At 34.3% G+C, this 23,498-nt stretch overlaps 1 protein-coding gene across 2 annotated transcripts in view; it reads left to right on the top strand.

The window, feature by feature from the left end:
* LOC100371466 (fibronectin type-III domain-containing protein 3A-like) overlaps positions 1–16,414 on the top strand; it is a 72,302-nt gene extending 55,888 nt beyond the window's left edge. For both annotated transcript variants that reach the window (XM_085500903.1, XM_085500902.1), the window contains exons 11-20: positions 1,011–1,149; positions 1,928–1,993; positions 2,669–2,787; positions 6,827–7,108; positions 9,010–9,198; positions 9,921–10,255; positions 10,740–10,949; positions 11,069–11,235; positions 13,038–13,165; positions 13,512–16,414. In XM_085500903.1, coding sequence (XP_085357029.1) covers positions 1,011–1,149; positions 1,928–1,993; positions 2,669–2,787; positions 6,827–7,108; positions 9,010–9,198; positions 9,921–10,255; positions 10,740–10,949; positions 11,069–11,235; positions 13,038–13,165; positions 13,512–13,820 — 1,944 coding nt within the window. In that variant the 3' untranslated portion in view covers positions 13,821–16,414. The remainder of the gene's footprint in view (positions 1–1,010; positions 1,150–1,927; positions 1,994–2,668; positions 2,788–6,826; positions 7,109–9,009; positions 9,199–9,920; positions 10,256–10,739; positions 10,950–11,068; positions 11,236–13,037; positions 13,166–13,511) is intronic.
* Positions 16,415–23,498: the final 7,084 nt, after the last annotated feature.

Raw genomic sequence — 23,498 nt, 5'->3', positions numbered from 1 at the left:
GCCGTTTTCTCTGCATAGAAACTTTTTATATAAAGTGTTTTCTACCCCAGTTCTCTTCAGTGTCTGCAGTAATTGCTATTCCCGTGCCCGAATTATGGGTCAAAGTGTCTTGGAAAAATGCAAGAAAGTTTGGGAAAAGGTCTGGAAAAGTCTTGGAAATCATTTGGGTCTTGGTGCTATGGTCCCTGGTGTAGATGGAAATTTGTTCATGAGAAGTTGACCACCAAAAATTAAAATTAAAATGCTTAAATGACTTCTACTATGACACTATTTTGTCTACAGTGCTGATATTGATAGTGCACATGTATTGGGTTGACACCTGTCAGATTTTTGTTTTGTTTCGATATATTAAATTCTTTATTTCTGTTTAGGTAAAAAAAAAAAAAAAATTCAATCTCTTCCTGAAAGCTATTATCTCAATTCCTGTTATACTTGGTATATTTTTGGAATAGTTTGCTAGTGGAAATCCACTAAATCTAAAGCTAGAAATCTATTAGTTGAATTATTGTGTCCGGTTTGGTCATCAAGTCTTTTATTTATATGTTCAACTTATTCTTGCCTGCTACGAGTTCAGTAATTTGCATATGTGTATTTGATTGTTGTGTCAAGGCACACACAGGGAATCACTGCAGTTTAGTTCATCTGTGTGGATGTCTGTAAACTTGTGTCTGTTTCACCCATATCTCAAGAACCAGTCATTAGATTTCACTGATGCTTTGTATTTATGCATAGACCTGATAAGGTTACTGTGGAAATCTGTACATACCAATATGTAATCGTGTTATACCCTGCCCGAAAACACAAAAAAAAAAAGAACTGCCATTCATTTTTTGACAAAAAACTGTTGTTAAGTGACCAATCATTTGGTCTATTTTTTTTAACCTAGGTAATAAGTTTCAGTTGCTGGTATTCAAAACAAAATGATTCTGATTAGAAAAATAGTTTCATTGTTATTATTTTTTTTTTTTACATTGTTTTAATCTTAATTGCATTATTTTCTCACTATCTAGTTATGTGCCATAAACGATCAAGGTAACAGTCCATGGAGTGAAGCTATCAGTTTTATTACAGTTGCTGATAAGCCTGGTGCCCCATCAAAACCTACACTCAAAGGAAAAGTACATTCAAATCATTTTAAAGTTACATGGGGTAAGTTGTCACTTGTCAGTTACTGTGTGTATCACTTACAAACTTTTGGTTGTGTGTTTAGAACAGCCTGCAAATAAAATGTTATATACAATATACTCTCAACCACAAATTTGTGTGAATTTTGTTATCAAGTTAGAACATATTAATGTTACTGGGGATTACATTGTAGGGGTACTAACAATTGTGTACATTTTTGGCAACAAAAATTTAACAGTTTACTATGATTATATACTGAATTTTACTTAGTGATGAATCTTTTATTTTTTGGAAATTTGTAAAACTTGTATTCTATATTACAATCGAATCAGGATTTTAGAGAAGACATTTGGTATCCGTGAGTCTCTTGAGTCTTTTCGTCAATCATGGCTGTTTTACTCAGAACAGAGACCAAATAAATTCACAATGTTTTAAAATTTGCAAATATAGAGTTGGAATTGTCACTGTAATTTAGCACAGAATGTTTAAATTGTAAAACATATTTATTTTTAGGTAGCAGGGAAATTGTCACAATTGGTCAAAGATCACACTGATCATTGTGGAATTCATCCACCTTGGTATTGTGATTGGTCAGGTTATTTTCAAATGTAATTTAAAATTGTTAACATGTTACAGTTGTCTTTAAAGTGTGCTCGTTTATATTTTTAAAATGTTGAAACTGAAATTTGGTCTGGTTTGTCAGAATATCTACATTGGAATACAAGAATATGAAAATAGTGACACAAATCCGGTTGTGTGTGGGTAAATATAATGATATCATGTGTTGTGTTTTGTTTTGTAGATCGGCCTAAAGATGATGGTGGTACTGAGATAACTGTGTATATTCTGGAGATCAATGATGGACATAGTAAGTGACTTCATTCCATGTGATTCTCTGTATTTATTATTTGAGTGAGTGACATTTGTAAATTTAAATTCAATCTATAATTAACAAGTGTAATTTAGCAGAATTCGAACAGTGATTTTATCTTTGAACATCTGTACCATGTAACATTAGAAAATTGTGTCTGCCTGTTCATGGTGACAGATTATTGTACACTTGACGCAAGCTTGAGTCCTTTGGTGTAGTGTCCAGGTTGTAGTGATAGGTGCAAGAGTAATAACAGTTTCAGGTTTGGACTGACCCTTCTGGTTGTGAATACGCTATTTTTTATTGCTCTGTTCGAATGTAATGGCTTTTGTGATTTGTATTTAAGTCAACATATCACTCATATTAGTTCTTGACTGTGCATCTTTGCAATATTTGTTGATTCAAAAGAACCTGCATAGAGTATTCAAAGTTGTTCTGTTGGATATACAGTTTATCTTAATCCAATCCGCCCAATGTCTTAAAAGTTGTTTTTGTTTCACTGGTATGAATACAAATATTTCTTCAAACATGTATATTTCAAGTCTGTGTTGTCTGTTACCGTATCCCCTGCAGTTTTTTTGCAAAAAAAAATTGTTTTGTTTATTTGCATAATTGTATTTGCCTCTCTATTTTTCTCATAAAAATCATTTTGTCCTTGTTTGTTTTTTATAGATGGGCCATTTGAAATTGTTCACAAAGGTGCTGATACAGAATTTATCTGTGATAACTTACAACCTGGTTGTACATATAAACTTAGGGTATGCTGTGTAAGTGAAGGTGGGCAGAGTAGGGTGAGTAGTTAAAACAAATTTGTCATATGCCACCTAGTCTAAGCTGTGGTTAGGATAAAACAGATCTTTCATATAATATGCCACCTATCCTAAGCTGTGGGTAGAATAAAACAGATCTGTCATATAATATGCCACCTATCTTAAGCTGTGGGTAGAATAAAACAGATCTGTCATATAATATGCCACCTATCTTAAGCTGTGGGTAGAATAAAACAGATCTTTCATATAATATGCCACCTATCTTAAGCTGTGGGTAGAATAAAACAGATCTGTCATATAATATGCCACCTATCTTAAGCTGTGGGTAGAATAAAACAGATCTTTCATATATTATGCCACCTATCTTAAGCTGTGGGTAGAATAAAACAGATCTTTCATATAATATGCCACCTATCTTAAGCTGTGGGTAGAATAAAACAGATCTGTCATATAATATGCCACCTATCTTAAGCTGTGGGTAGAATAAAACAGATCTTTCATATAATATGCCACCTATCTTAAGCTGTGGGTAGAATAAAACAGATTTTCATATAATATGCCACCTATCCTAAGCTGTGGGTAGAATAAAACAGATCTGTCATATAATATGCCACCTATCTTAAGCTGTGGGTAGAATAAAACAGATCTTTCATATAATATGCCACCTATCTTAAGCTGTGGGTAGAATAAAACAAATCTTTCATATAATATGCCACCTATCTTAAGCTGTGGGTAGAATAAAACAGATATTTCATATAATACATGTATGCCACCCACTCTAAGCTGTGGGTAGAATAAAACAGATCTTTCATATAATATGCCACCTATCTTAAGCTGTGGGTAGAATAAAACAGATCTTTCATATAATATGCCACCTATCTTAAGCTGTGGGTAGAATAAAACAGATCTGTCATATAATATGCCACCTATCTTAAGCTGTGGGTAGAATAAAACAGATCTTTCATATAATATGCCACCTATCTTAAGCTGTGGGTAGAATAAAACAGATCTGTCATATAATATGCCACCTATCTTAAGCTGTGGGTAGAATAAAACAGATCTTTCATATATTATGCCACCTATCTTAAGCTGTGGGTAGAATAAATCAGATCTTTCATATAATATGCCACCTATCTTAAGCTGTGGGTAGAATAAAACAGATCTGTCATATAATATGCCACCTATCTTAAGCTGTGGGTAGAATAAAACAGATCTTTCATATAATATGCCACCTATCTTAAGCTGTGGGTAGAATAAAACAGATCTTTCATATATTATGCCACCTATCTTAAGCTGTGGGTAGAATAAAACAGATCTTTCATATAATATGCCACCTATCTTAAGCTGTGGGTAGAATAAAACAGATCTGTCATATAATATGCCACCTATCTTAAGCTGTGGGTAGAATAAAACAGATCTTTCATATAATATGCCACCTATCTTAAGCTGTGGGTAGAATAAAACAGATTTTCATATAATATGCCACCTATCCTAAGCTGTGGGTAGAATAAAACAGATCTGTCATATAATATGCCACCTATCTTAAGCTGTGGGTAGAATAAAACAGATCTTTCATATAATATGCCACCTATCTTAAGCTGTGGGTAGAATAAAACAGATCTTTCATATAATATGCCACCTATCTTAAGCTGTGGGTAGAATAAAACAAATCTTTCATATAATATGCCACCTATCTTAAGCTGTGGGTAGAATAAAACAGATATTTCATATAATACATGTATGCCACCCACTCTAAGCTGTGGGTAGAATAAAACAGATCTTTCATATAATATGCCACCTATCTTAAGCTGTGGGTAGAATAAAACAGATCTTTCATATAATATGCCACCTATCTTAAGCTGTGGGTAGAATAAAACAGATCTTTCATATAATATGCCACCTATCTTAAGCTGTGGGTAGAATAAAACAGATCTGTCATATAATATGCCACCTATCTTAAGCTGTGGGTAGAATAAAATAGATCTTTCATATAATATGCCACCTATCCTAAGCTGTGGGTAGAATAAAACAGATCTGTCATATAATATGCCACCTATCTTAAGCTGTGGGTAGAATAAAACAGATCTTTCATATAATATGCCACCTATCTTAAGCTGTGGGTAGAATAAAACAGATCTTTCATATAATATGCCACCTATCTTAAGCTGTGGGTAGAATAAAACAGATCTGTCATATAATATGCCACCTATCTTAAGCTGTGGGTAGAATAAAACAGATCTTTCATATAATATGCCACCTATCTTAAGCTGTGGGTAGAATAAAACAGATCTTTCATATAATATGCCACCTATCCTAAGCTGTGGGTAGAATAAAACAGATCTGTCATATAATATGCCACCTATCTTAAGCTGTGGGTAGAATAAAACAGATCTTTCATATAATATGCCACCTATCTTAAGCTGTGGGTAGAATAAAACAGATCTTTCATATAATATGCCACCTATCCTAAGCTGTGGGTAGAATAAAACAGATCTGTCATATAATATGCCACCTATCTTAAGCTGTGGGTAGAATAAAACAGATCTTTCATATAATATGCCACCTATCTTAAGCTGTGGGTAGAATAAAACAGATCTTTCATATAATATGCCACCTATCTTAAGCTGTGGGTAGAATAAAACAGATATTTCATATAATACATGTATGCCACCCACTCTAAGCTGTGGGTAGAATAAAACAGATCTGTCATATAATATGCCACCTATCCTAAGCTGTGGGTAGAATAAAACAGATCTTTCATATAATATGCCACCTATCCTAAGCTGTGGGTAGAATAAAACAGTTCTTTCATATAATATGCCACCTATCTTAAGCTGTGGGTAGAATAAAACAGATATTTCATATAATACATGTATGCCACCCACTCTAAGCTGTGGGTAGAATAAAACAGATCTTTCATATAATATGCCACCTATCCTAAGCTGTGGGTAGAATAAAACAGTTCTTTCATATAATATGCCACCTATCCTAAGCTGTGGGTAGAATAAAACAGTTCTTTCATATAATATGCCACCTATCCTAAGCTGTGGGTAGAATAAAACAGTTCTTTCATATAATATGCCACCCACCCTAAGCTGTGGGTAGAATAAAACAGATCTGTCATATAATATGCCACCTATCCTAAGCTGTGGATAGAATAAAACAGATGTTTCATATAATATGCCACCTATCCTAAGCTGTGGGTAGAATAAAACAGATGTTTCATATAATATCCCACCTAGTCTAAGCTGTCGTTAGAATAAAACAGTTCTTTCATATAATATGCCACCTATCCTAAGCTGTGGGTAGAATAAAACTGATCTTTCAAATAATATGCCACCTATCCTAAGCTGTGGGTAGAATAAAACAGATCTTTCATATAATATGCCACTTATCCTAAGCTGTGGGTAGAATAAAACAGATTTTTTTATATAATATGCCACCTATCCTAAGCTGTGGGTAGAATAAAACAGATGTTTCATATAATATGCCACCTATCCTAAGCTGTGGGTAGAATAAAACAGATGTTTCATATAATATGCCACCTATCCTAAGCTGTGGTTAGAATAAAACAGATCTTTCATATAATATGCCACCTATCCTAAGCTGTGGGTAGAATAAAACAGATCTGTCATATAATATGCCACCTATCCTAAGCTGCGGGTAGAATAAAACAGTTCTATCATATAATATGCCTTTCACCCTAGGCTGTGGGTAGAATAAAACAGATGTTTCATATAATATGCCACCTATCCTAAGCTGTGGGTAGAATAAAACAGATCTATCATATAATATGCCTTTCACCCTAGGCTGTGGGTAGAATAGGGTTAGTAGTTAAACAAACACGATATAGTGCACCACCCACTTTAGGCTGGATAAACTTTGTTTGAACCTGTTTGTGTAAACATGTGTGCATAAAATTATGGTTCCTAGTACTCCAATAATATATACACTAATGCGCACATTTGGTATCATGAAACAAAAGCAGTGTTTTTACTGATAGTCATTATAAATTTCAAGTGATGCAATAATATATTTTTATGTCAACTTGTTTCTGCAGTACTCTGATATATCTCAGATAACTACATTGCCAGTGTCACCAGGACCATGTCATCCACCTAGACTAAATGGCAAACCTAAAGCTTCCTCATTGAATATCAGATGGGCACCACCAGAGTATAATGGTGGTTCATCGGTCTCAGAATATTTACTTGAAATGGACTCTGTTGATGACAATACAACTAAAGAAATGTATAGAGGGATTGATACTGATTGTACAGTGACTGCTCTACTACCAGGAAGAAAATATGCATTTCGTGTTAGAGCGTTTAACAGAGCTGGGGTGGGTAGTATTTTGAGTCTTTCATTTGTTAGTCCCCGTTCGGACGCAGTCCGAAAACGGGGACTTATGTTTTGACCTCCGTGCATCTGTGCGTGCATGCGTCTGTGCGTGCGTTCGAACCTGTATCTTAGAAATGCCTGAACCAATTACAATCAAACTTCACACATACATCATACATGATATCATACATATGCACGTCAATTTGTTTAATGATCTGATTCAAGATGGCCGAATGGCGGCCATTTATGCGCTAAAAATCTTAAAAATCAAGCATTTCCCCGGCTGTTTACAGATGGATTTTGTTCAAACCTTGTATATACGTTGGACATTATAGGACCTTGATGCACATCATTTTGTTTTATAATCTGATTCAAGATGGCCGAATGGCGGCCATTTTTGTGATAAAAAATTATAAAAATCAACCATTTCTCGGCTGTTTACAGATGGATTTTGTTCAAACTTGGTATATACATTAGACATTATGGGACCTTGATGCAAATAATTTTGTTTTTCAGATAACATTCAAAATGGCCGACTGGTGGCCATTTTGTATTAATCAATGTGGTTCTCGTGCCATATCTCCGACTTGTTTTGACTGATTATGTTCAAATTTTAAATATTCTTTATACATCATGTCACAGATAGACAGATATATTGGTTTGACGATCCTATTCAAAATGGCCGAATGGTTGTCATTTTTGTACTAAAAAATCATCAACTATTAATAGCATTTCTGGCATTTATGGATGGATTTCGTTCAACCTTGGTACATACATTACACATTACGGGTTCCTGATGCACGTCATTTTATTTTTTCAGATCAGATTCAAAATGGCTGTCTGGCGGCCATTTTGTTTTGATGAATGGGTTTCTAGACCCATATGTCTGACTTGTTTTGACTGATTATGTTCAAATTTTTAATATTCATTATACATCATGTCACGGATATATTGGTTTGACAATTCTTTTCAAAGTGTGCTATTTTTGTGCTAAAAAAATCCTCGAATATAAAGCATTTCTTGCATTTATGGATGGATTATAAACACACATTAGACATTACAGGTTCCTGATGCATGTCATTTTATTTTTCAGATTGGATTCAAAATGGCTGACTGGCGGCCATTTTGTTTTAATGATTGGGCTTCTAGAGCTATATCTCTTAAATGCTTTGACTGATTATATTCAGATTTTATATATTCGTTATACATCATGTTATATATATACATGTATTCAAAATGGCTGATTTTGAATGCTGTTCCAGAGCAATATTTCTCAATATGGACAAGTACTTGTTTGACGATCAGATACAAATGTCAATCATTTTAATGTTAAAAAAATCATATTCCTGACATGGTTATATTCAAGCTATATTACTATAAACATAACTATATATCTTAAATTTGATAACTAACGGGGACTGTGCCATGCATGGCTTGTTTATTCATGTGCTCAAGTCGAAAATGAGAAGAAAAAAAATGCGGTCTTCTGACAAATCATCAACATACAATATTCAAAAATGTCATGGAAAATAGTCAAAATAGATATTTTTACACTGGTTTCCTTGGTGAGATTCTTTCTTATCTGACAGATTTTGCATAATTTCAATAGTCTTTCATAAAATAGAATGGGAAGTTCTTTTCTACAATGCAGTAACATGCTCAGTAGTGCAAAAATTTAAAACTGGCTTGAACTGCCTTAATGTGCTACTACATGGCTCAGTTTCAACTCTAGGTGGCACTGTTTGGAAGAATGCAGTACTGACATCTGGTTTTAATAAATAAAACCTGTAACCCATGCTTAATACTTAATATTTTTTACAAAACATGATGTGAACTATATTATATGTTTGATTTGAAATTACCATTGATATTGATATATTTATGTTTCTGTTTTTTTCACAGGGGAGTCCTTTTTCAGACTATTTTTATGTGACAACAGGAGCTGGGCCTCCAGATGCACCGTTGGAGCCAAGTTGCATCTGTAAATCACCACATATAGTTATAGTCAGTTGGTATACACCATGTGGTAATGGTGCTGAAATTACAGAGTATAGATTAGAATGGGCAACCACTGAAGGCACATTTACACATGTAAGAATTCCAGTATCTCTAGTAAATCAAACTAATGAAGTCTAGTTTTTAAGTTATCAAATCATCACAGAAGTTAACAAAATATTTAGGGGGATTGGGTGATGAAATTTGATTCAAAGTAACTCTTAAATGCCTGTATGCCATGTCATGCACGTTTTTTGAAACAACTTGGATACAGTTCGAAAACTGGGACTTATGGATTGGCCTTTGTGCATACATTTGTGCGTCCATCTGTCTGTCTGTGTCCACCTCTATCTCAGACATACTTCAGCCAATTCAAACTAAACATATACATCATATATCTTGGGATGCATATGCACATCCATTTTTTTCACGGTTTGATTCAAGATGGTCGAATGGTGGCCATTTTTATGCCTAAAATTCATGAAACCATGCATCTCTGCCATCTCTGAGCCGGATCTTGGTAGTGTATTGATAGATTTCGTTCAAACTTTGTACATACATTGGATATACTGAGACTTTGATGCACATTTTGTTTTAATGAATGCTGTTCCAGAGCCATATCTCTGACATGCCTTGACTGATTGCATTCAAACTTTACACTTACATTTAATTGTAAAACTACAACAACTACAGTTTTGTTCACTATTGAATTTCAGAAACTCTGTCGTCTTATGACATGACATATTTTTATTTTCATTTGCGTTACAGTATGTCAATGACCTTGGCTTAAAAAAATATCCTATATTTCTTTTTTTCAGCATTACATTGGACCATTGCTTAGCCATGAAGTCAAAGGTCTCCAGCCAGCTACATATTATTACTTCAGAGTGCAAGCTGTCAACAGTGCTGGTCCTGGACAGTTCAGTGCTGTTGCAACTTGTGTCACTTCCCCCTCCTCGCCTGGTGCTGTTACACATTTAGAACTTCTAGCCCACACTGCCAACTCTCTTCGTGTGCAATGGAAAGAACCCAACAATTACGGTTCAAAAATAACCTCTTACAATGTAGATATTGGTGATAAACAACCGCTTACTGTTGCCAGTAATGTCACTGAAAGGCTAATTGAGGGACTTGTACCTGATACAAAATATAGGTAAGAATCACTTACTGGTATTTGTTTTCACCACAAACTAAATATACATGTACCAGATTCGGCTGATACCCCGCCCTGGACAATCTTATTGAGGATTTGATTTTTTTTAGAAAAGTGTGGACCAAAAAATCGCCCAGGGTGATGTTATGACAGATATTTCGAAGCCCATCTTGTCTGGAAAAATAACCCTGGTGCTGATAAAAGTGGAGGAAAAACAATGGCGACGGTCGGACTACCCATAATGTTTATTCTTTGTCTGTATCGCATTTCAGACAAAAAGTTCAAGATCGGTAAACAAAAAAGCCGTATCCAGTCGATAAAGAAAATCATCAATATTGTTTTGTATGATCCTCTTTACACTCATTTTGTCAGCAAGAAAAACCTTAGTTATACAATCAAGGAACAAATGAGCCTGAATAGAATAGAATGTTATTTCTATTAATAACCTCATAATAACTATAATAATGTTGATTACAATATGCAGGATACGAGTACAAGCAGTTAACAGCATTGGTGTTGGGCACTACAGTCCCTCATTAAAAGTATACACCTTACCACTACCACCTAATCCTCCCAAACTAGAATGTGTCCTACACGGTCATCAGAGTCTCAAACTCAAATGGGGAGAGAATTCCAAATCAATTGATGCCAAACTACTCAATTACACATTGCAAATGGAAGACAGAAAAGGGAGGTAAGTGTAATAGTAACTTTTACTTGTCATTTTTAATGTTATGACTATTATATTAAAGAATAAAACAATACTAGTACATGTACATTCCAGTTCACCACCTAAATGATTATATTTTTTAGGTTTAATATTGTGTACTCAGGGTCCAGTCTCACCCATAAAGTCAGTAAACTTAGTGAATTAACAGAATATAAATTTCGAATATTTGCCACTAATGAAGCTGGTAATGGACCTATGTCTGAAATATTTAGTACTTCAACTAGCAAAGCTCCTCCTCCAGTACCCAAAGGTAAGATTTATTTTTAAACAGACTCTTGCAGTGAAGAGAAAAATATACACTTTTATGAAATATCCATCAAGGATGAATGGTAGCAAATATAAAATATAGTACATGTGTGTATATCTGAATTCTAATACATGTAACTTTGAACAAAATAGCTTTGATTATTTTTTATTGCTATATTGACATTTTGTAAATTTGTGTGAACAAGTCTAGTTCAGTTTATATTTGAGTTAGATTCCCAAAGAATTTGATAATTTATGTTTATTGCATTTAACTAAATTTATAAACATTTATTTATTAATCATTACTACTGTAAATCATTTATTTTCACTTAAATTTAATTTCACTATTTGGATATTTTGAGCATATTTACTGGGGTCTAATTTTACTTGGGAAACAATGAGTTCTATTGTTTTTAGCTCCGCTGTCGACTTTGTCGAGCGGAGCTTATCATATGAGTGATTGTCCGTCGTCCGTGTCAATGTTTTACTTTTTCGACTTCTTCTTGAAAACTACAAGCCTAAATGCTTTGATACTTGGTGTATATGTACCTTGGGTAGACCTCTCTTAGGTTTGTTCATTTCATGTTGATATCTTTAATTCTCTAATTTTGGTGAATATTTTTGTCATTTTTGGTAAAAACTGATATTTTCGACTTCTTGTTAAAAACCGCAAGTGCAATTGCTTTGATACTACATATATAGGTACTACATGTGGACCTCTCTCAGATTTGTTCATTTCGTGATGATATCTTCAATTCTCTAATTTTGGTGAATATTTTTGTCATTTTTGGTAAAACTGATATTTTCGACTTCTTGTTAAAAACCGCAAGTGCAATTGCTTTGATATTACATATATAGGTACTACATGTGGACCTCTCTCAGATTTGTTCATTTTGTAATGATATCTTTAATTCTCTAATTTTGGTGAATATTTTTGCCATTTTTGGTAAAAACTGATATTTTCGACTTCTTGTTAAAAACCGCAAGTGCAAATGCTTTGATATTACATATATAGGTACTACATGTGGACCTCTCTCAGATTTGTTCATTTTGTAATGATATCTTTAATTCTCTAATTTTGGTGAATATTTTTGTCATTTTTTGGTGAAAAGTGATATTTTCGACTTCTTGTTAAAAACCGCAAGTCCAATTGCTTTGATACTACATATATAGGTACTACATGTGGACCTCTCTCAGATTTGTTTATTTCGTGATGATATCTTCAATTCTCTAATTTTGGTGAATATTTTTGTCATTTTTGGTAAAAAGTGATATTTTTGACTTCTTGTTAAAAACCGCAAGTCCAATTGCTTTGATATTACATATATAGGTACTACATGTGGACCTCTCTCAGATTTGTTCATTTTGTGATGATATCTTCAATTCTCTAATTTTGGTGAATATTTTTGTCATTTTTGGTAAAAAGTGATATTTTCGACTTCTTGTTGAAAACTGTAAGTCCGATTGCTTTGATACTATTCATATTGTTCATTTTCTAATGATGTCTTCAGTTCTTTAATTGAAATGTGCATTGCTAACAGCGGAGCTATCTCAGCCGATAGGCTGCTTGTTTTCATGTTCAATGTGGATTTAATTTAGTGGATTTAACTTATCATTAAAAATAAAACCCATTGAATAATTGATGCATTTACAGTATTTGCAATAGAAGTACATATGTGTAAAGTTTGTTTTGGATTACTGTGTGAACCATTTGAATATTTATATTTAACTGTGGCTGCATTAATCAGATATCATGCTTAAGTATCTAAAAAATCATCATTAATTGTTGTAAATATTATTATACAGCTGCTAAGGTGAAGAATATAACTGAGGATAGCTGTGAAATAGTTTGGCAGAGTATAGAACCAATGCAGGGTGATCCCATATTATATCTTCTACAGTATCAAAGAACTAAAGATAGAGAATATAAACAGGTTAGTAATATACATGTATACCTGTCGAGTTACATGAAAACACAAAAACATACAAATGTTGGGAATATGATTGTATGCCATTTTAAGGGGGTAATTACAACTAAGATGCTAAGTACATTGCAAGGAAATATGATCTGTTTTTCTAAGTTCATCTTGCTGAATTCTTTTTACTTGAAAGATGCTAGTGACAATCTATTGAATAACAATTTGTACTGCATTTTTACTTTAGAAATGATATAAACAAAAATCATCTACATATTAACTATATTTCTATACAATATTGATCAGGTTTAAATGATAAGTATTGTGTGATGGAACTGTAAATCTGTTTATTTTTTCCTGTTAGGCATACAGGGGGGCAGGGACAAGTACTAAATTGGATGTGTTGCATCCAAACATGGAATACCGAGTACGCGTTTGTGCCATACGACAATCACAAGATGGTATGGGAGATTTGATTGGTGCATATAGTACAGGAACAGTTTTTCATACTCCCAGTGATGAGCCAGTCAGGGAGGAGGTTACAAAAGAAGACAAAGTTGTGAAAGTTGAAAGGAAGCCATTAACTGATGAACAGTGGGCTGCAATTATTGTTGTCGGATTTGCAATCTGTGCCATTTTAATAGCTCTTTTGGTTGCCCAGTTCATGGCATAGCATATGGCGGAGGTATTCTAATTCATGACGTACCACATGGGGAGGTATACCTATTCATGGCATAGCGCATGGAGAGGTGCGCCTATTCATGGCATAGCACATGGGGAGGTATTCCAATTCATGGCATAGCTCATGGGGAGGTAGCTCAATTCATGGCATAGCACATGGGGAGGTAGCTCAATTAATGGCATAGCAATTATAAAAATATATGTCTGAGTATTGTAAGTTGTGTTGTTACAATCATTATTTTATTTTATTGGATGGAAGGGAGATATTGGGCGCTTACATTGAATGTTATTTTACCATAATCTGTTGGATAGCTTACACACGTATAGGATATGAAAACCTAAAAAGGGAGAAAGTATAAGACAGGGCTTGGTCGTTATTTTATCAGCATTTTATATTTACTATATTACTGAATTTCTTTGGCCAAAATTTTATTTCTCTGTTTGAGACATGCTATATTAATTATGAAATTATATTATAGATTATTTTCTGTTGAATGTTAGTATTATTTCATCACTGGTACTACACTGAATATTTAAATGTTTTTATTTACTTAATTATTAGTTTGGTGTCCTAAAATAAAAAGTCATAGTTAAGGGACATCCCATATTAGAACACAAATATTATTACCATACCAAAAATAGATTATATCTATCTTATTTTGAATATTTATAAAAGAAAAGATAAAAAATGATATGAAGAGTGTCATATCCCCACATACAGTCGCCATATATATGTAGGGCATAATATATATACTTCTATATACTTCTATTTTAAAGATTTTGAAAGAGAAAATTTTTATGAGGAAAGAAGGGACAACTTTACATAAATATTGGGTCCAATAATAGACATGGCTTATTTTCACTTGAATCATGTGGTATATGTGATGGGCTGAGGACAGTTATGTTCATTTATAAATTACTTACTGCTATCTTTTATTTCTATTTTGTATATTTTAGCTGTTTTTATTTTGCTAATTCTCAATCAATGGCAGATTATTTTATTATATTTTGGAAAATCCTGAATGCATGTGTTACTATGTTTACTGCATAAATCCTATGCTATGTTTTCATAACTAATTGAAAAGAACTTGCCAACTTCCTACTTCCGTTATGGTAATACATTTTAGTCACCCACCCCAAGTCACACTCACTGTCTTTTCTTCAAATCTACTGACTTTGCTTTTTGGGCAATATAATATAACAAGATGTCACATACATGGCAATACAGTTATTGTCCTGACTATGGTTCCATACAAAAATCTTTGTGTATTTTTCATGGTACAAGCAAGGACCTCTCATCAGATGTCAGTATGGCAATGCGTTTCACACTGTTTTTCACTGTAGAGGCAGACAGACAAAAAAATTCTAAGTATCAGTCGCTGTTTCGAAAAACTTTGCAATTTGAGTTCAGAAAGTTTGTACCTAACAAAACAGAAAGAAAGAGACAAATTTCCTCTGATTTTCTCTTACATTCAACGACTGTGCAAGAAAAAATATCTAATTTACAAATTATTGAGTCTTAAGAGTTAAAAATAAGGCTGTACAAAGATGTAACTCTGAACACATTATTAACAGAAGTTAAAAAAACAATTAACACTGTATTCCAACATCGGGTCTGTCAATTTTATTGGGTATCCCAAAGAAAGCATATTATAAACCTTGACATCAAGCCTTTCTCATTGACTGATCTGTTAACCATGGATGCTAATGAAATTCAGATTCCTTGCGAACAACCTTATCTGCTTCACCAAGAAAATAAAATTGTGTCATTGTCTCCAGTCTGCCCACTACACATGTATCAACCAACATCTGCACAGACAAAAATGCTCATAAGCACATGCATGAGATTTCCCTAAGATGTATTAACAAAAGGAATATGGCAAGTTATACAACATAACAATAACATGTTAGTTAAAGATTCAATCAAAAATAGTGAAACTATAGGGTCAGGGCTAAGTTTTTAATCAGTTGATTGGATTCTGTATAAGATTTTCAAATGAAAGTGACTGAATATTCATTTTGATTATATATGTTGTAGATTAGCTCCCATATATAAAAATACATTTATCTCAATTCTGCCATTTTTCTTTCATACAAATTATTAAATATTCATGCAGTATTGGTTATCATTGATTGAGTTCTGTTGAATTCAAAATTCTGAGAATCAGCATCTTTTTTTATATTGTTTGTTTGTTCTGTTACATTATATGAATATTCTTATTTTACTAGTCCTCTTTCAGACCTCAGATTGTTACATGATTTAAATAATACACTACACACTATTGTGAGAAAAGAACGTTCCAGGTACAAGTCATACATATGTATGGCCATGGTTTATAAGTTCTGTTATTTAACTGAGTCTTAATATTTACAATATTGCTGTTTGCATGAAATTCAAGGTGGTCTTCTTAGGTTTGGTACAAAGCTAAAGAACACTTTCTATGTATCCAAAAAATATGGCCTTCAAGATATAATATGGCTAAAACATGCCCCCCCCCCCCCCTCATCAAAGCTGCCATGAAATCTATAATCCTGGTTTCATTTGTGTTTCACCTGTAATGATAATGAAAAAAACTAAAAATACAAGTTCCACATTTGCTTTATGTCACACGCAACGTAATATTACCGTAATTGGTATAGTACAGGTGTGATGGTTCAAATACCAAAATGGCAACAGTAACAGAAAGACTTCCTTGGCGGCGATGATAAAATACGAATACGGAGCCAACAGATGAGGTTTCAACTGGTACTGGTATCATTTTGGTATTTGAACCATCACACCTGTACTATACCGATTACGGTAATATTACGTTGCGTGTGACACTTTATTAGTATCCAATAAAGGTGTAAGAGCTAAAGGTACAGCACATTCACACTGAACTATTCAAACTATCTTTCATAACAGGTTATTTACATAAATGCATGCAATTTTAATACAGCGAATATGATATTTTGAAATCTTACCTTACATAGTTTTCAAAACCAATGACCAATCATTAACTCTTTTCATTCTTGTACATCAGTGCTTTCTAAGCTTATTGCGCATGTTAATTTAAAAATTAACTGTTTTTTTTTTTTTTATAATTCTTGAACAAATTCTCTGCATATAGAGCATGTTAAGTTTCACTTCATATATGCTTTTTGTTAAATTCAGACATGTCCATTATGCTAAAATAGGAATGAGATAAATTTATCATCTTTGTAAAACTTCCTCAAAATAAACTTGAAGGAAGCTTTCTGCATGAATGTTTTGTATTTGTTCCACATTTTAGCATCATGTATCATGTTAATTTAAAATGTGACGTTGATTACAGTGACTTAGTCTGGCTTGAATTGTCTATTGTGTATAATTAAAGCGGCAATAGCTAATAGTCATTTTAAACTATATAGATAGATGGCATCTTCTGGAGACTTGGATGCAACCCCACAGCCATCTTTTTTAACTTCCATGCGATTTAATGTATGACATTGAAATATAATGTATATGCTATGCATTCAGTGTCCACATTTTGGCAATGGCCTTTACAAATTGACACTCATAACACAGGAAATGATTTATTAAAAAACAAAAATCAAAGAAAAAAGGACGATAGTTTATTGCCGCTTTAATGTTCACATTAAAGCGCGGTGGTCGTCGTGTTCGAATTTCATGTAAATAAACAATATATTTTACATGCGTTGTATACGTCGCTATGAGTCCCATATCGAACAGGACGCTACGCGACGACTGTCGCCCTTTAAACAATTAATTTTGCTAGATATTATCAAGTGTTAACTGTACAAAGAATTGAAATGCATACATTTAATTACACTCATTTTAAAGTGGTATTGAATTAGAGGTTTGGATTCTCATTCCAATCTGAGCATTTACTTTCAATTTAAAAATAACCCTTTGCTCATTTATATTAGTATTATAGTTTTAACATGTCAAAGTCAGTTTCTTTTCATTTACACACCAATTTAGTTGAAACCAAATTTACTTTCAAATTTTTCTTTCATTTACGTTACAATATTTACCTGAGTTTGAAAGACCACCAAATAGACTGCCATAATCTTTCAATAACTATCTGTAATATTTCAATTAAAACAATTCTGTTTTTATTCTCATCATCAATATGCTTCCTGAACCAACTCACATTCTGTTCTTTTGCATGTGTGGTCCTTAATTGTGACGTAAACCTTTTCAGGATGGGCATTTTACTAGTTTTTAGTCATGCATGATTGTATATTTTTGGGATGATCCAATAGCACTATCTGGATGGTACTGTGTTGTTAATAGGACTCAACACCTGTTTGTTTTAATGCACTATTTTGTGGTGTCTCATACATAGTAGGTTAAATGTATGGAAACAATAATATCATCCCAACTACAAGTTCATTAGTGTTTATCTGACATGTCTTGTGTTCTGTTAAAGCCTGTTTGGAGGTAACATCTGTTTGTGAATTTGCCTGTCTGTAAAGGTGATTGTAGAATTTTAGAATTGCATTGAATGCTGCATTTACATAGTATTCTGCTTTAAGACCCTATCAGGTCACTCAGTTTTATTCAGCACGTATCTTTCTACATTTTTAGCTAAATAACATATCTTTATTAAAAAATTAATTGCTTGGTGAACATTTGTGAGAAATGCTCGGTCGGGTTTCAAGGTGAGCTTCCTTTCTGTGTGGTTACATTGCAGATGGATTTTATAATAATGTGCAGGGTTACTCTAAAACAGCTATCATGTACCCATGTGATCAGGAGCTATGGTTTCCCAGTGTCCTTCATTTGGTGATTGAATGCTTGCATTGATACGTAATAATATTCCTTTGTCATGTTTTGCTTGGAATAATAAAATTAAACAATTATTACTATTTTAATTAAGGATATTGGAAAGCATATTGAATTGTCAAGTACATGTATGCCTATTGGTTAAAACATGTGGCATATTTTGATGCTCCCACATGTAGTACAACTGTAATGATATGAAAGTAACGATGCATGAAATCATTTTTAAATTTGGTGACTAGCCGTTCATAGTGTTTTAATGTTCACAATTGAATGCGATTGCAAAGTGTGTATCTGTATTATCAGTGTATTTTAGTATATTGTATGTAGTCACACAAACTCTGCTTTAAATACTTGTGTAAACTTTTCACAGATTCTTGTACTTTATTTTGTGATGTGTAACCTTTGACCTTAAAAGGGGACATACCAAATTCACTGAATTTTCAAGAGAACTTTTCACTGTCTTCTTAAATTTATTTAAACTGATAAAAAAAAAATTGTCAACTACTTAGAATTACAATGTTGAGTCTAAATTTGGGGAGAGGCATCCGAAGCTCCACTTATCTCAATGGTTCGCTTTTTAAATCATACACTATGTATTGTAAAATATAAAAAAAAATGCATGTTTATTAATATTCCACACAACAGCTAACTTACTAAGTAAACTGTAAACACATTTAAATATATATTTGCCAAGACTTTAAATGGCTAGTAAAAATGAAATTAAATAGTATTGACAAATAATTATACTTATAATTGAATAAGTGATGGTGGCATTTTGTCTACACGTCTTGCCTGTTGGCTACTTAAATATCCGTCTTTGCTTCTCTTTGCTAAAACCACATGGCTGATTCTATCCAATTACTATGATACTGACTAAAGCCATGTCAAATTTCTCTTGAGGCTTTGTCATTGCCTCTTAATATCTTTTCCAAGGCATGATATTGTGTATCACTATTATGGCATATTCCATAAAAGTAATAATATATATTCTCAATAAATATTATTTTATCCACCAGTTTGTTTATGGTATTATGTACTATATTACCTAACTATGAATGGCCTGGTGTGTGTTTATCAATAATTTGAATTGTGAATGTTGTGGTAAAGGTTGCCTTGTACATGTATAGAGGTGATATTATGGGCTCACTAGTATTTGCACTTTGTGTGTTATTTGCATTTGCATTTGCACTTTGTGTGGTAGTTGAATGTGTAAAACTGCAGATTGCTGCATTTCTATTGATCAAGAATGGGCATGAGCAAAAGTGGGCATACATTTAAAGATACAGATTATTTGAAAACCATGTGACAAGGTTATATTTTTAGCATTGTGCATGTGTGCATCCAACAGTAGTCAAGAAATAATATAAAACTTGCGTTAAACCATAATACTACCATAGATTCATGTAAGGTTTACATGCATTTTCACTTTAATTATACATCAGATTCATTTTATGATCTTGGAGCCAACGAATAAGGGTGGTTCCAGTCTCTTTCTAATCGTATGGTTTATTGTGGATGTGTGTGACACACAGCCAGTAGTATTTCCTCTCTGGAAACTTCCTGCATAAGCAACTGACATAGATCCTTTTCCATACATTTGTACATGTATGTCATGTGTGCTAGCATATTTGTAGGTCTGAGTCACATGATTTTTAACCCTGCTGCTCCATTTATACTGTCCATATGCTTACCTAGTGTTAACAATAGCATGTATGTTCAAATAATTACCAAACAATTACATCAGTATTTTGATCTAGCGAGTCCTGATGAGAAAATTCAGAGTTGACAATATAGTCTGTGTATCTTTATCACAAGTGGGACCCACTCTTCTTCAAAATGGATGGTTCTAATATTGGGGGTTCACATAATCCCTGCATGTGCCATTCAACTACTAGAACAATGTTTATGCAGTGAATGTGTACTATTAAAATTTATTATTATACAGTAAGCATACTGCAATGTACAAGTTTAATAGTTTTTGGTGTTGTTTAAATCATGAGACTGGGTGACCTCTCTGACTTGAAAGTTGTTGATTTTACACAGATCATTGAGGGAACAGTGTAACTGACATATCAGGATGGATTTAGACTTAGGGGGACATTATCGCTCCATCATCTGTCAATCTGGAATTGGATCAAGTGAGTGTGACAGCGACAGTAACAGTGTCAGCCTTGGGCCCATTGTTGACTATCTTGAATAAGCAAAATTACAGATTAGCTGAAATAACATGCTAGCTAAAAATACATGTTTTACTGTAAAGTTTCAGAAATCTACTATGCCACAAATGTGTTAATAGATGCAAATATTGTGTTACCAAACCTGCTGCATGTAAGGAATCCTTCGTGTTCTCCATATCTGGACATAGGGAGGTCTGCACAGAATCTGTACCAGTCAGTGGTATCATTCCTATATTAGCCAACTAGTTGACATTCCCTGGCTGTAGCCGAGCCTGGCTACAACGCAAATCTGTTTCTAGTACCAACACTTCATGGTGAGCTAAGACCATTAGTAGAGTCGCCCTTGAACTCCTCAGGTGACCTAAAGTGGTGCAAGATGGTTATTGCATGATCTATCAGGCAGTATGTCAAACACGATCTTTGGTGGCCCTGAACCTCAAGGATGCATTCCAACACAGACCAATGTATCCAGCAAGCCATGGCATACCAGTTTTAATTTTAAGTACATCCATTCATCCTCTGCTTGGCACTGCTGGTGATTACTGATGTGAGAGGCGGTGGTAAGTTCTACTCAACATGTTGAGCATCTCAGTATACCTGTAGATAGTCTACTTCATCAACTATATGAACACTTTGGCATTACTGGGGTTTGTCAATGTGGGAAGGTCACAGTTAGAGACAACCCAAAGTTGACGTACTTGGGGATGGGTCTATTTTGCCGCAACTGAATCATGGTGGGAATAGCCGAGATGTTTTCTGAGCCAATGGCATCACTTTATTAGAATGGGGTTAGCATGATGACATCAGTGGGAACTCTAGCTCCTCAGACCACATTGCACACCAGAGCAATTATAGCGCCTTCAGCTAGACACTCCAAAAGAGCCTGGTACTAAACCTGCCAGTCCACTTGCCAGTCAGGTGCAGGGAGGCACTAGTTTGGTCGACCATCCCCTATCAGCTGGTGGTTGGAACGCCCTTCATAAAATCCCTACTAAGGGAATCACCAGTTAATGTGACCAGGTGGGGGTGCCATTGAATTTACATTAATCATGAAACATTGCAAGCTTCCACATTCCAGCTCTTCTCCCTGACCTTGTCATCAGCCTCTATTTCCTTCGCACTGCTGCTGGAACACAATCTCACAGTCAACAAGATCATCATCATCATCATCAGAATCCTCTTAGTCAGTTTCTTAAGTATTGCACATTTTGGTTTTTATAGTTTGTAAATGTTCAGCGATTTTATGTGTTTTTGCTTGATCTTCAAATGATTTTCTGATTACATCCCTGGCAATTGCTTTTATTTTGCCTTGTTTCCCTTTGTTGATACCTTATTATGCTCTATGTGCTTTTCCAACTCAGTGATCTATTCAATACCAAAGAAATCTAGTCATATTCAGTGTGACTTTTTTTTGTTTCTCTTTTGTTTCTTTCTACCCTTTTCCCTAATGGTTTTCATTTGCTTTAGTGAGGTAATGTGTACTAAGTAGTCTATGACATATTGATCTACCACTGCATACTTGGAGAAAAATTCTTTGATGCTCTCAGTATTGTTCAAAGATAATAGCCCATTTTTGAAATTTGCCGTGATGTTGAAACGTGGCTGCCAATCAGCTGACTGTTTTCTTTCACCATTGTTATTCACACATAGGGTCTCATGCATACCTGAGAAGTGGTACGACCTCTCACTGGTTGTGAAATTCTCCTTGTTTTTGGTCCTATGAAAGGATGGGCTCTGCAAAATCTACAACCGTGTTCATTTGCCATGCAACGTTACCTTGCTTGACATAAACCATATATAGTTCACCGAAAATAAAGTGTTCCTCAATGAACTTAAATATTTTCCTCATGTATACTGCTCCTGGCACATTCTGTTTGGATCGGTTACGTGACAACGTAGAGTACCCCCCCCCCCGCGCAGAATTACCCGGCACCCCATTGGTCAGATTAACTGGTGATTCTCTAACATGGTCTATAGTCCATTTGACAGGCTGGGGCATCTCCAAACCCTGGGTGCCTGGAACACCACTCGTGTAGACAAACACATCAACTAGAAGGAGTTGAAGATGGCCATTTTGACCTTTCTGTCCCATATTTGAGGCAGATTGGTATTGGTGAGGTGTAACAACATCTCAGCTGTGACTTACCTCAACAAGGACGGGGCACAAGATCTTGATTCTTGAACAGTTTAACAGTGAAAATTCCTGACCGGTGTACAAGGCACAACATAGAGTGCAAGTGCATCAGGGGCATTCACAACAACATAGCCTAAGCACTATCTTGAATTCTGACCAAATTTGATGCGCATAATAGCAGATCTCTCATTGGATTGCCACAAAACTGTTCAATCTTTAAATTAAACACCCAAAGACCGGGTTTTGTGACACTCCCTTTGTCAGACAGCACTGGAACGAAACACAATGTTCACCAACTCGAACAACATCGATGTGTATGTGTTTGGTTGCACATACAAAGTTGCCTTTAACAAATGACACACTGACACTTCCTAGTTACTACCTATTACCAGCTGAGGACACTTGTGACTGCTTTTCCACTCGTATAGGCCATTCTCACACTTAGATCAGCATGAGATTTTTCAGTTGGATTCTTTCCATCCTTCTATACCCCAGTTAATAATCTACCATGCAACAAATATGGCCCCATCCAACATCAAGTTTATCAGTTTGGATAGGAAAATCGCTGAGGAAGATGCCATTAAAACA

Source organism: Saccoglossus kowalevskii, chromosome 1 (assembly GCF_978046115.1).
Source record: "Saccoglossus kowalevskii chromosome 1, keSacKowa6.1, whole genome shotgun sequence".
Lineage (NCBI taxonomy): Eukaryota > Metazoa > Hemichordata > Enteropneusta > Harrimaniidae > Saccoglossus > Saccoglossus kowalevskii.
The sequence above is the reverse complement of the archived record's forward strand: the minus strand, read 5'-3'. Positions and strand labels throughout refer to the sequence as shown.